Here is a 15,340-nt window from a genome sequence, read left to right on the forward strand (position 1 = left end):
TCTCTATATCTCTATATCTCTATCTCTATATCTCTATCTCTATCTCTCTCTCTCTCATATACACAGCACAGAGAGAGAGAGAGAGAGAGAGAGAGAGTAGCCATCCAGCCACTGTCACGCTCGATCTATCTAAGCTTATCCATCTATTTATCTAACCTTTGAGCACCTCGCCGTAAGAACAAAAATCATGCTGGTGCATGCGAATGACATTTATCCCTCAACTCCCTCACTCTCTTTTCGTATTATCATCGATATTGTCTCCTCGCATCACTCGCGTTACACAATATTCTTGTATGTGTTCGGGCACTTGTATATTTGTTTGACGGAAAATCGGACGGACAAACACTGCTTACCCCGTCGGCTATAAATTAAACATATTAAGGGACGGGTAAATTAATTTTTTTAATGAGATTCTTTAATGCGAACCGTGAAAAGCATAGAATTATTCACGCTTGTTAAATGAATGAACATAGATGCTCTGATCTATGTTTGTATTCCTTTAAGTGTAGTAAAATATTAAAGAACAAAGTCCAAGGAAATGTTTGAAATAAACTGAACTTGGTTGTTTATACAAATATACTTCGAGTGGGTAATGCAATTATGCAGATGTAACTTGGCCATTTCAATTGTCAATTGTGAATGATTTTTAAGCTTTTCAAAAATAACGACGCTAAAAATCCAATTTTTTTTTGTTTTTATCTCTTTAAGCAAATAACTCGTTTCAATCATTAAAACTTTTATTAAAAATATTTGCTAAAATTAGCGAATTTAAAAATTGTAATTAATGTAAAATGTAAAAAAAATTGTATAAAAGTACGAAAGAATTTGGAATGTATATATATATATATATATATATACTTCAATTAATTGAAAAAATTTCATCTTGTAAATGGAATAAAATGAATAATAAATGTAAATAAATTCCTAGAATGGATATTGATAATCAAAATCGATGATATTCTTAATCTTTTGGCAATGTATACGTATGCGTATGCGTGTGTATGCGTAAGGACTTTCACGAAAAAGACGTGTCTTTTTATTAAAAACTCCAGTATACTTAAACTTGCTAATATTTTCTCCGTAGTAAATATTCGAATGATCGGATCCCTCGATAAGTGGCGAACGGGAAGTATCTTAACTTTAAACAAAAGGATCATTAAAGAGATAAAAGATGAAAGTTTCCCTTTGTTTTTTAGAATATTAAAAATTCTAAATCATAGGACTTCCTGCTTATCTGCATTCTTATTAATAATTACGATACCTCAACGTTTCCTTTTAGTTCCGTATGGGCAAAAAAAAAAAAAAAAAAAAACAATCGTATGAGAAGATGTATGGACAGCAACAAATACAGTTCATTAAATTCATCAAATTGTTAGCAATATTATTATTATAAAAAGAAAAACGTCATATTAATAATAAATTAAACTTACTTACCTTACTTCGCAGGTGGTGCATTTACGACAAAGGCTAGATAATGCCGTCAGTAGTTCGAGAGATCGAGCCTTTCCTTTGGACACGACCCTCGCCATGATTCAAACCCTCATAGACTGCGACGAATTCCAAGATATCGCTACGTTACGAGTATGTTGGCCACTTAATGTCACTTAATTACGAATGTCGCTGAATAGTTGAATATTTGCATTGCAATTGCGCGTAACCGTTTGCACATAATTTCTATGTATAATATAAAGTAATTGGACTCGGGCTCATACTCTTTCTGGCCAATTGATATTGCACAGTACAAATAAACAATGATAATATTCCTTTGATCAGCATTTATTTGAATTATGTGAAGCTTGCTTGAGAGATTGAAATCTTAGACATCGATTAGCCATTATCAATATATTGCCATAAAGAATGTGATCTCGTTAATTGCACGACCAATTCGCGCTAACGCTAATACGAGAACAATACCTACATCGAGCAGTTAAACGATTCGTTGCAAAACTTCGTTAAAAAAAATTCAACGACAATAACGACATTATAATACCGATTCAGAACTTGGACGAGCTGCTGGACCATAAATCGGACTTAAGCGAGAAGCTGTGTCAGATAGGGGACAGCATAGTATACAAGCTGGTGCAATGGACCAAGAGGTTACCGTTTTACCTTGAATTACCAGTAGAAGTGCACACGAGGCTGCTTACGCACAAGTGGCACGAGCTCCTCGTGCTCACGACCTCGGCTTACCAGGCGATGCACGGCCAGCACAAGGTTACGAGCTCGGGTAACGACGCCACGGGCGCAGACTTCAACCAAGAGGTCAGTTGCTCTAATTTATCTTGGCGCGAGCGATCTGTATCGAGCCAACGTTGCTGGCATTTTTAACACTAAACCACTTCCCCTAGCTAGTGCTTATAGTGCTTAATAGCCAGGGTTACGCGCGGTCGACTATATGGTGATTTGTCTGGTCCGCGCGAGGCCTTATTGCAAATTTATCGCTTCCCCTCCGCCCTCCCATTACTAAACATCTATTCGTCGTACTACGATGCATGGGGTGAAAAATCGAAATGAAAAACCATTGAGAAAACTATTTGGTTTTTATAGGATCATTAAGAATGCTCAGTGCCTACTTCGTGGGGCCAATGCTCTCGAGCTTCGGTAATTTTTACCGGTTCCCATTTGTTTCCGCTACGAATATGTAAAAAAAAAAACTCCAAATACTTTGTCGAATGACCTGTTTATATATGTATATATATATATATATATATATATATATATATGTAGATATATAAGCAATAAAAGAACAAAAAAAAAACCAACAACAACGATAGGCAAGAAAGAATGGACATGCTAGCCGCTTAAGTAAATACGATCCAACATCGTGAAATAGAATTTTTATACACTTTGTTGGTAATATAAGCTGTAGCCGAGTTACATTACTCGACAATGTACGATAATATTTATTAATACATAATAATGTTTTTGGTATTGGTATTACTCCTGCATAAGAAATAAATAAAGCTCTGAAATGTTTAATGGCCACACAGGTTTCGAACAATATGTACACATTACAAGCGTGTCTGACAAGTATGATGGGTCGGCCAATAACAATGGACCAATTGCGACAAGATGTTGGTCTCATGGTTGAAAAAATCACATATGTCACGCTAATGTTCAGGAGGGTGAAACTGAGAATGGAGGAGTACGTCTGTCTCAAAGTCATCACAATGCTTTCGCAAGGTAACTTTTTTATCTTCGACACTTTTAGCATACAAATTAATAATATCGATACGCACTAACACTTGCAATTTTATGACGAAACGAATTGCTAATGATTTTTCATTTTTGCACAACATATTTAATAATCGCTCTCAGCAATCGACAGATTCTTCTTAAAATCTTCGTCTTAAGATCTTTTGCACATTGCCATTTTTGTCACTGCAATTTTTAAAAATATTTTTCAAATTATACACCAAATAATACTGTTTTCATAATAACGAGATTAATGTAATAAATCTACAGTAAGACTTGTAAATTAATCAAATACACGAAGAAGAAGAAATGTGTGCGTGCGTGTGTGTGCGTGCGTGCGTGTGTGAGTGTGTGCGCGCGTGCGCGTGTATGTATCAATGAATGATAATAAATCTATAAATAGATTCATAAGTAATAATTAACGTGTAGCTTATTGTCGATTAGATTAAAAAACTTTTTTTTTAATAAATTCATTGGATTAATAAATTACGTCGTTATTATGGATAATATCAATCGTTGACACAGCCTCGCATACAAATGCGACGTGATTACTCGCGTAAGTTATCTGGATAATAGACACATTAAGCATCTGATACTATCTACGGCCTCTAATTCTTAAAGATGCTGTAGGGACATAATGAACTGATTAATCCCAATCACATCGTAACATCAGTTTTTACTTCAAGCACTCCATTTTTAACAAATTCCCAGCACTATATTTTGGTAACGATTTTAAAAAAAATTCTTATCGCCCATATACAATCAAAATCCATGTTTTTTTTTATGACATACAGTTCGTTACACTTAAGCTTCAACGCACAAAATCAATAGTTTAAAAAAAAAAAAAAAAAATCATAGTAGAGTATCGCCCAGATATTTCAACAATTAACAATCCACCCCTCCTAAAATTCAAATCTCGCATAAATGCTTAATTATTAATCAATCGATATCTAATTAACAATATTTCTTCAATTATTGCTGCTGTGACAGACGCAAAGTGTAAGTGCCGCCGACTATACTCAATCGATAAACCTACCCAAACAATAATCCTGCTAATGACAATTAATCGAACCCCAATGATTGTTACAGCACGAGGTGGTACAGTGGAATTAGAACAAATACAAGAACGGTACATGAGCTGTTTACGAAGTTTCGTCGAACACAGTGCTCCGCAGCAGCCAAGTCGCTTTCACGATCTTCTCGTCAGATTGCCCGAAGTATGTTGCATTTTCATGAATTTCCCTTTGATATTAGTAGGGTAAAGTAAACTTATTCATGAGTTCAGTCGCTTATTTATTGTAATTCTCTCTTTCTCGCGATTTGTTCGGCAAAGCGCAGTATTGCTTGAATCAAATAGCCAAACACTCGTGATATATAGATAAATAATAAATATATTTATATTATTAATGGGTAGAAACACTTTATTACGTCAATTGGCAGTCAATTTTAAATTAATGAGAATAAATTTTTCTTTCTTGTTGAATATGTTGTTGAATCATCTGCATTTTTATGAGAGATCGAGATCATTAATTCGGACAACAATTTTTAAAATAGCAAGAAAAAAATTTTCTCTCTATTATTATTATGTAAAAATACTTTAATGGAAACGATTTTCAGGTACAATCGGCGGCAGCTTTACTACTCGAGAGTAAAATGTTCTACGTTCCTTTCCTATTGAACTCAGCAATTCAAAGATAGTAAATAAACAAGCTGACAATTGAAGCTGACTACCTATACATATATACATATATAAATAAAAGAAGACAAATTGAACAAACAAAGCGAATGAACGATATGATTTTATGCATCGGATTCGCGTTGAGCTGAACGCTGAATTGGCTCTGTTTGTGTATATAATAATAATAACTATAATATATACATATGTGTGCGCGTGTGTGTGTACGCGCGCGTTTATGTATATATGTGTGTGTATATATATATATATATATATATATATATATGCGTGTACGCAAGTGTTTGCATGTATGTATATATATATACACACACACACATATATATATATATATATATATACATACATGCATACATACATACATACACACACACACACACAACCACACACATACATGTATATATCTATATCTATATATATATATATATATATATATATATATATTATATATAAATATATAAATAATATTAATGTGGGTGTTCGTCGCGTTGTACAAAAACGAAAAGGGAAATCAATCGAAGGGTGACGAGTGAAAAGGTGTAAGACATAAAGGTGACTGAAAAAGAAAGAGAAAATGAAAATCTGAAAGAGTGAGGAGGAGAAGGAGGAGGAGAGGGTAAGGAGATAGTAAGAGCAAGTGTGTGTGTGTGTGTGTGTGTGTGTGTGTGTGTGTGTGTGTGTGTGAGAGAGAGAGAGAGAGAGAACTAAAAGTGAGACTAAAAGTAAGTCAAGATTGTGAATTTAATTAAATAATTTGAATAATGAAGAAAGTGAACACGATTAAGTGAAAACATGCGAAGAAAAAGAACAACAAAGAGATACAAGTAGGATATTATACAGCGAAAATCATGTTAGAAGAAAAAAAACTCTAAAAAGGAAGAGAAAATTAAAATTAAAGGAATAAATCGTGATGGACTGAACTTTTTTATTGAAACTAAAAGACTATATTAATAATATATTTCTGTAGGCAGTCGAGCAACTACGTCATTGTGTGTTCACATTGCATAATCCGAATCGATAATAAGACTCTAATGTACGTACTGCTCATAGTAGGGCCAACGTAAAAAAACAATACATCGCCATTTTACCGTCGACAACAATTAAAAATGATTAAAAGCATGATATACATGTAATGATAATATTGTATTAATGAATCAACAGGAACAACTGAACAACTGAACCGCCGATACAGCATCAACATTTATTACAAACTAAGTAAGCAAAAAATCATATTGTCTGTACAAGAAAAATCGACTCTGTTTTGTGACATAAATGTCAGCGTCCCGCGGATACCACACATGTGTTTATTTAAGATATACGTGCGTATATTTTCACGCCAACTAATACTAACTTACGGCTGCCACCATGTATAGAAAAATAAAGTGAAACGATATAAGCATACACATACACACATAAATACATACATGTTATAGATTGGGGATTGGTCGAGGTTTGGGGGGGGGGGGGAAAAGAAAAACGAATACACGGGGTCTGTAATAATTACTTTTCAAACCCTCTGTAAAAGCCTCAAAATAACGTCTAAACGTGATTATTACTATCATTATCATTATTATTATTATTACTATCATTATCATTATTATTATTATTATTATTATTATCATTATTATTATTATTACTATCATTATCATTATTATTATTATTACTATCATTATCATTATTATTATTATTACTATCATTATCATTATTATTATTATTACTATCATTATCATTATTATTATTATTACTATCATTATCATTATTATTATTATTACTATCATTATCATTATTATTATTATTACTATCATTATCATTATTATTATTATTACTATCATTATCATTATTATTATTATTACTATCATTATCATTATTATTATTATTACTATCATTATCATTATTATTATTATTACTATCATTATCATTATTATTATTATTACTATCATTATCATTATTATTATTATTACTATCATTATCATTATTATTATTATTACTATCATTATCATTATTATTATTATTACTATCATTATCATTATTATTATTATTACTATCATTATCATTATTATTATTATTACTATCATTATCATTATTATTATTATTATTATTATTATTATTAGTAGTATTGTTGTTATACATACGTAGCATAGCTATTGTAACAGTCATTTTTGCCGCCGTTATTATTGTGTAGTAATAATTTTACCAACGTCAGTTACCAATGTGTATACTTTTGAAACGATGGTTATTATATACTGCCAAAGCGATTGGTTCCCGAATACATAAAGATTTTCATCCAGCAATTAAACTACACACGCAAACACCATTATTTATTCAGATAATTCTCAAAATGAAAGTTAAAGTTTTAAATTAACTTCTAAGACGGCACAATTCAAAATCATCTGATTAAGGATAATTCTTATTGGATTCATAATTTATTGAAGTAACTGTAAATTTCTTTTACGTAGCATCGAAAAATAAAAAATTGTTATTAAATACCATATTAGTGTTCAACAATTGTGAAAAATAATTGTTATTTAGAAAATGCGTAAGTATGACTTGATTCGAAACTTAAAGAATGTAAATCGGAGCCAATAATATGTGTTCAGTTGTCAATTAAGAAAGTCTGAGGAAAACGTACGAAAATTAAGTCCGTATACAATTACAATTTTCGCGCTTCTATGAATATTTTTCTATATTTTGATAAACAAAACAAAAAATGATTACGAGCGTCAACGAACGTCATTAATTTTTTCTTTTTCTTTTTTTTTTTTTTTTTTAACCAATCTCCCATATGTCCGATTTCATCAGACTTTTTTGATAAATTTGCATTTGCACTTGCATAATACTTAGTCTGTGAACTAATTCAAAATATATCTTAAAAGGTAATTCAAGAATTGATTAATTACGTATGCTGAGTTCGAAGTGTGATTCTCTTCGTGTCTTACGTTTAAAAAAACAAAAACAAAGAAATTTAATGATTAAGGTGATCGCGATATTTTTGATACATAAAGTAATTAAATAAACTAATTTAAATCGTTGCACGAAATTAAAAATTGTTCATAAATAAGAAAAGATGTCATTGTTTCATCGCTCAACCTATAAATTATTATGTATATCATTACAAAACGGTCGTTAAGTGAATATTATCGTATTATCATTGTTTTCTGCCTTTTCGTTTCTCCTCGTTTTTCATCTTGAAACTCTCTACTATACGAATAATACAATTGAATTTTTACTAGCAAAGGGATCGTCTTATAATAAAATAAATACTTGCGACTTTCTCCTTTCAAATCATTGACATAGTCTCGTCTTTCGGTCTATGTAATTTCGTTTAGTGCCAGTACTCGATGCACATAACAACTGTCTCAACTAGCTATAATCGATCTCCACTACGGAGGCGACACAACTGCCATAGCTTAAACTAAGAAATTTAATTTCAATCGAAAGTTTGAACATTAGATAAGACATAGGGGCCTAAATCACAATCTGAACAATAATTATTAGCATACAAAGTCATCAATGATTCATTGCTCCTTTAATAACCATAGTGCATAGGCTTGCTTATCACCCACATGTCTTTAGCTAAATATTCTGTTCAAATGAAGTAGCCAATCGGGACTGATTATATACTGAATATATACATATACATATATCCTTAAGTAACGAATTAATTAACGTTCGATTGTTGTAAGAAAATATAATTAACTACTGTAATGTTTTTCATCGTAAAAAGCATCTTTTTTTAATCAATTGGGAGAATTAGGAATTAATCATTCTCGAAAATGAGAATGAGAATGATTCGAACGAGCTCAGCATACTACTTACGCATTAAAAACAAAAAAAAAAAACAAAAAAAAAATTTTCACAAAATTATAATACATCAAAATTAAAAGAAATCGCAGTCCGATGACGTGTTACGAGTATTTATTGTAAAATTCATTATTTTTTTTTTTTTTGTTTTTTTTTTTCGAAACAGAAAAACAATACAAGTTACCACAATAATCTCATAGTTATATGCTACGAAATAAAATACTAAATACAGACGTACACGCACACAAACAGAGACACACACCATATAAACCGGAAACATATTGTATCCATAAAAGTCGAAGATGATCGACGCTGCCCTGTAAGCGAAGTCTCTCCAAGTCTATCGTAGTACGAGAATTAATACATATAGAAACATTAAAATAAATCGTGAAATTTTCTTTACATATTAATTATCATAATTGTTTAACTTGTTTGTCCTCATGCTTGCATTTATTCGCATTCTTCATCGATGTCGGTTCAGTTCCTCAAATAAAACAGCTTCTTATGAACATTTATATTAACTTCTCACTCGGCTGTTTTTGTGTCATTTGGGTTCATGGAATCGCGAGATACGGAGAGATTTCGATCGCGCGCGTGCGATCAGCGATCTATTATTTATATATAGAGAGTTCGAATTGTTAAAGAAAAGACAAAAAAAAAGGAGAAAAAAAAAACTTAAAAAAGCGTTATTAAAGAAAAAGTATACCAGTGGTTGAAGCTAGTTTATATAAAAAGATGATCAAAAGGGATAAATAAAGTAAAGCGTTAAATTTTTAATATTATTTCAAAGACGTGTATATGCATGAGTGATATGGAATTAAGAGGTGAAATGAAATTTTTTAAATTACAAAAGGGGAAAGAAAATATCGTTTCAACGCTGTTGCAGCCTTCATTTCGTCTTGCCGCTATAGAAAGTTTTTTAATTTATTAGAGAAGAATTTTTCTTTTAACTGAGGCGCTGACACTCGAAAGCCTTGATAAGAATGTAATTTTTTTTTTTTTTTTTTTTTTTTTTTTTTCACCAAGTCACTTCATTTCATATAATATTTTCTAACAAACAACGAACTTTAACAACATTTATTTATTAGTAAATTAGTCACTGTTTTTGACTGATTGATTGAAGGAAAAAAAAAAAAAAAAAAAAAAAAATTCGACTAAATAAGGCTGAACTTGTCATTAGGATTTTTTCTCTATAAAATAGAGAAAGTACGAGTAAAATGTAAAGGTAAAATTTTAATTCTACAACTAAGCGTCTTGCTCAACAAATTTTGTATCGTCTATGAGATAAAAATATCGCTAAAAATTGTTCGAACTTTGGTTTCAGCCAATCGCGCTACAAAAGCTCAAAAGAAAATATATATTTTCTTATAAATATTTTGAAAAATGACCTTAAAATATTGTTTGAATTGAAAAGTATTCGTAGGCAAATAATAATACGAAATAAATTATTTCAATAAGTCGTGAGATAAAACGTGTTGAAACGATTTTCAATTAATAGATATTTTCAATTTATACAAATGTATTCGATTGGCAATGCTCCGGTCCTTGGACGATCGCGATCACAAGCGCCTCTGGAAGTACGAAAAATGAGGAAAACGATCGACACGAAATGTATAGACAAGAGAATAAGAAATAAAAAAAAAAAAAAAAAAAAAAAAAAAACACGAACCTTGGGCTTAATGGAACCCGAGGCTGGTTGTCCATATTATAAGACTTAAAAACTATTGATGGATACTTCATACGGATAAATAACTTGTATATTATTTGTGGATAAGAAAGTTTGTCGCGGTCTAAGGATTTCCCTGTGTTTCCGAACATTGCCGTGCGCTCTAATTGTGTTCAATTCGATAGTCGACGAGGTGGTTGATATATACGTTTTCAACAATTTTTTTTCTCTTTAATATTTCACTATAATCTTTTCCATTCTTCTAATGATTTTTCAAGAATTTTCAAAAAATTATCATCCTTTGCCTTTTTCCTATTCCTGTGATACTATTCTTTCTAGATTTATTAACGTAATAAATCACGCATTTAATAATATCTGTCCATCAAGACAGTCTATTTTCATGTTTCCAATGCATTAATATTACAATACAGTGAAGAACAACAAGACTGTTAGCTTAAATAATTGTTTACGTAGCGCTATTTTTGCAATGTAAGATTTGCAAAAGTGCAAAAATTTTTAATGTTAAATGACGTCTTCGTAAGGATTGAATTCATGGTTTTATAATTAAACATAAGCATGGAAATGGCGAATTATTTCAATATTTTCAGCTTCTTACACTTTTTTACATTCTTAAAAATATAAGAAATTCATATCTACTCTGTCAATTTTTGATACACACGTATGTACGTATGTACGCATATGCACAAAAATTCGCGTGTGCATATATGTGTGTATATATATATATATATATATATATATTTTTTTTTTTTTTTTCACGCACGTATATGCATATATCAACGTGAATGTGAATGTGCACCGGTTCAAAATTTAGATAAAAAAAGAAAACAAAATTTACTTATTACAAAGCGTGAATATGAATGACTGTCACTGATATTTTTTAGCTACTCTATTAGAATGTATCATGCTTATGCTTAAACGATTATATTTTCAATATTTTAAATTACTAAAACGTAACATTTTCTACTTCGGTTCAATTATAACATCCGCATTGTTCTTGTTGTTAACAAAATATATAAATTACAAAATATATATAAATTCTAGAGTTTTCTTACTAGACAATATTATTCATTCGATCGTTTCATGTACATATTTTTAAGAAATTGAAAGCACTTGAAAATACATTAGTTACTAATAAAAAATGAACAATAAAATAATTAAAAGAGAAAGAAAAATTTGCCGAGTCGAACTGTCTAAAGTTATCTAAATAAATAAGTATATATAATAAGATATGGAGGTGGAAAATTAAAATAAAATGAAAAAAAAATTAAATAATCGGTATGCCGATGTTCGAATGCCTTGAACCGAATAGGGTTTAAAGCGCTGGATCAGCAAGACTTAGGGCATTATACTACTACCGAGAGTATTATCGTGCCCAACCTTTAATATTTAAGTGCGAGTGAGAGTCTATATATTGATGAGAAAAAAAGCAAAAAGTTAAATAAAGGTAGGAAAGAAAGAAAAAATTAAGCAAAACGTATATACTACATGCTCACACTCACCTCACATCTCCACACCAACACACACAAGCGCGCACTAACACAAGCACACGCATACACACGCGAACTCTTGCCTTTCGTTTGTGGGTTGAATACACTTTGTACATATTGTACGAAAAACAAACAAAGAAATAATAATAATTATGATATAAAAAATAGATAATATTGATGTTGAAAGTACTAGTCTATGTTTTAATATATTACAGATCTGAGCTCTTTATTGTTGTTGGTTAAATAAAATAATTTAAAACTCGCGATATGTTTATTTGAATACTTATATAATACGGTTGACAAAATTATTTTTTGTCTAAACTTTTTCAAATTATGACAACATGAATTTTTTATACTATTTTATGTACAATTTTTACGTATAGAAAACATTTCAATATAAGAAATTAATTTCCTATCTAATCTATAAACCTCTATCACATCTATACAAAACTGAATGCAAAGTGCGTTTGCATATGTAAACCAAATTTTCGATTATATAACATACATATTCAGAATATAGGACATACAGACTTTAATGCTGCCCTTGTTTATAAATGTTCCAAGTATAAATAGTCGGATATTTCATGGATTTTTGCATAATGAGTAGTGTTATATTTTCGTGATTTTTTTTTTTTTTTGTAGTACTTTCGATAAATTAATTTTCTTATTTACGCGTGAATTATTCACATATAACGATAGATACTTTCGAGAAAGAATTGATCTTGAAAAAAATAAAAAAATACGCAATACTTATCTTAGCTTCTAAGTTTCCTAATAAACCACAGATAAATGAAATGAAAGGCCTCAATCAATTGAAATAATTATAATAAATAATATCCTAAGTAGACGAAATACAGACACAATATAATAAATTGTAAAAAAGTTTACAACAGTGTCTCAACCCAGAAACGGCAGGCACATGAAAGAAAGCGAAAAAGATTGAGTGAGAGTGAAAGTGAGAAAGAGATAGAGGGAGAGGGAGAGGGAGAGGGAGAGAGAGAGAGAGAGAGAGAGAGAGTGAGAGAGTGAGAGAGTGAGAGAGCGAGAGAGGGGTAGGGGGGGAGGGGAGAGAAAGTGAGCGAGACTTTGAGAAAAAGCAAGAGAAAAAACGAGCTTGCCGAGGGCGCGAATTTTTCTCGGCGCGATACTTTTTCAAATGAGTGAGTCAAAGTTACCAATTTCTACCTACGTTTAGGGAGTACTTTTTATTATCTCGTTTTACCTTCGACTATTCCTTTTGTAATTGAGATTGGCCACCGCGAACAGATATCACATTGCCGTTTATGATCGCTGAGTTTCTTCTTTTAAAGTAACATTAACGTTTAGTATCGATATTGTAAAACAAACACAAAATTGGAAAATGAATATTCCCGTTATACACACTTATACTTAATTAATATTATTAATTTAAGTGCATTACAAAAAATGTTTATTTCTTTTATTTTTGAATGATAATAATATTAAACCTTTTTTAAACGTTCATTTTACATAAATTTGGTAAAATGCATATTTTTTTCTTTGCATCTACGATACACCTAAGATTTATACGAGTTTCTTATACTTATAAAAATATAAAAATTACAAATAGTTACTATTTAAAAGTAATTTATTACGCCCATATATATATATATATATATATATATATATATGTGTGTGTGTGTGTGTGTGTGTGTGTGTGTGCATGTGTGTGATTAATCGTGTAGATATTAATGGTAGAATAATAGAATCAATTTATAAGCTTATATGGAAAGTTACGTACTCAACCAAAATTAAGATATTAAATTTTATTTTATCATAATATCATAAACTTCGGCATTAAATAGAAAAATTTAAAAACATGTGAATTAAATTACTTTTATATAGTACATAATTTTTCACATTTGAAATATATATATATATATATATATATATATATATATATATAAATAATAAATTAAAAATTTTACTACCATAATTTCAATCTTTAATGAATATTTAAATATTAAAGAGTAACTATTTAAAGAAAAATCTCTTTACAAAACGTGTTGAACAATATATGAATATATTTTTATATTTTTGAAATTCAATATCTATTGGAATGCCAGTTTTAATATTTGGTATATTTGATACGAACAATTAAAATAAAACATTTGTTAAAAGTGGCATTCCAATATATACGAAATTTGTTTTGTAATTGTGTTTACCTGCGATCGTAAAATTAACTTCAAGCATCATGCTTCATTATAAGTTTGTCTTAAAAGACAAAATTTATTAATAATTATTTATCAAGCGTAACGAATGGCTTAGAATTTTTACAACGTATGTTAATATTCGTAAAATGATAGAGCGAATAAATGTTGCGTGAAATGAATACGCACACATGATTAAATTTATTTACAAAGAATGTGAACATTTATTTGACAACTCAGCGATCTTTATTTAGGATTAAGCGATGTCCGAATCGTTTGGTTGCGTGAGCCCCTTGTATTTTTATGAATAAATAAGATATTTTAAATGAAAAGTAAATCTGAAGTCTGGTTGGAGATGCCTTTCATAGGGATTATAAATGTAGATAATATATTATACATAATGAACATAAATACACTATATATTATTATATATATAGATAGTAAGAAGTAAATAGAATCATTATATACATGACGAAAAATATTATTATTACGATTAAATAAACTGATTAACGATTAATAAAATTATATGTGTTACTTTATTTATATTTTCCCTTTAAATCCACTCTTGAATCATTTATAGCAAAACTAAAAAAGAAAAATACAAAAAAAAAAAAAAAAAAAAAATCTTATAATTAAAAAGACCTAATTAATGAAAATTTGTACATATAACGATGATATTATTACTTGCAACATAAATAAGATAATAATATAATTTGACAATAATAAAGATAAAAAATCTATTCTTTCATTATTTACAATTGATTTTATACAAAATGTATTATTTCATTACAAAATTCAATTCATATAAATTTTATATTCTAAAATTTTTTCTACATAAAATTTAATTTGTTTAGAGTTTTTTTTTTTTTTTTTTTTTTTTAACTAATATGAAAAATTTGCGTGTAAAATATATATTTCTATCGAATGAGAGCAATAAGTTTGAACTTTAAATATGAATCGTTGGATTCTTACAACTTAACGCTTTTAATCTTATTACAATAGAAGGAGGAACAAAATTAATAATGGATGCTCGAAAAACGTATTCGTCGTGAAGTAACTGAGAAAATTGGCGAAATAAATTTCAAAGATAAAAGGTACGATTGAATTAAGATTCGTCAATATCCTGTAAAAATATAAGAGCAGTCAGCATTATCGATAAGGAAAGGGAGACGAGGGGAAAAAATGCCGAAGAGAAAAAGGGAAGGAAACAAAACGGTAATAAGGGAAGGTACGAAGTATCGGGGGAGCTAAAAAAAAAGTCGTTGGAAGAGAATAAATTCAGAATAGGTGAAGAGCCGAAGGAATACGT

General features: G+C 29.8%; 1 protein-coding gene across 1 annotated transcript in view; it reads left to right on the forward strand.

Moving 5' to 3' along the window:
• The window catches only part of Hr4 (nuclear hormone receptor 4), a 240,369-nt gene extending 235,379 nt beyond the window's left edge, over positions 1-4,990 (forward strand). The window contains exons 10-14 of the mRNA XM_011502049.1: positions 1,447-1,581; positions 1,999-2,262; positions 2,991-3,183; positions 4,285-4,412; positions 4,813-4,990. Of these exons, the coding sequence (XP_011500351.1) occupies positions 1,447-1,581; positions 1,999-2,262; positions 2,991-3,183; positions 4,285-4,412; positions 4,813-4,893 (801 nt within the window). The 3' untranslated portion in view covers positions 4,894-4,990. The remainder of the gene's footprint in view (positions 1-1,446; positions 1,582-1,998; positions 2,263-2,990; positions 3,184-4,284; positions 4,413-4,812) is intronic.
• Positions 4,991-15,340: the final 10,350 nt, after the last annotated feature.

The sequence above is a fragment of the Ceratosolen solmsi genome, unplaced genomic scaffold (assembly GCF_000503995.2).
Source record: "Ceratosolen solmsi marchali unplaced genomic scaffold, CerSol_1.0 scaffold43, whole genome shotgun sequence".
Lineage (NCBI taxonomy): Eukaryota > Metazoa > Arthropoda > Insecta > Hymenoptera > Agaonidae > Ceratosolen > Ceratosolen solmsi.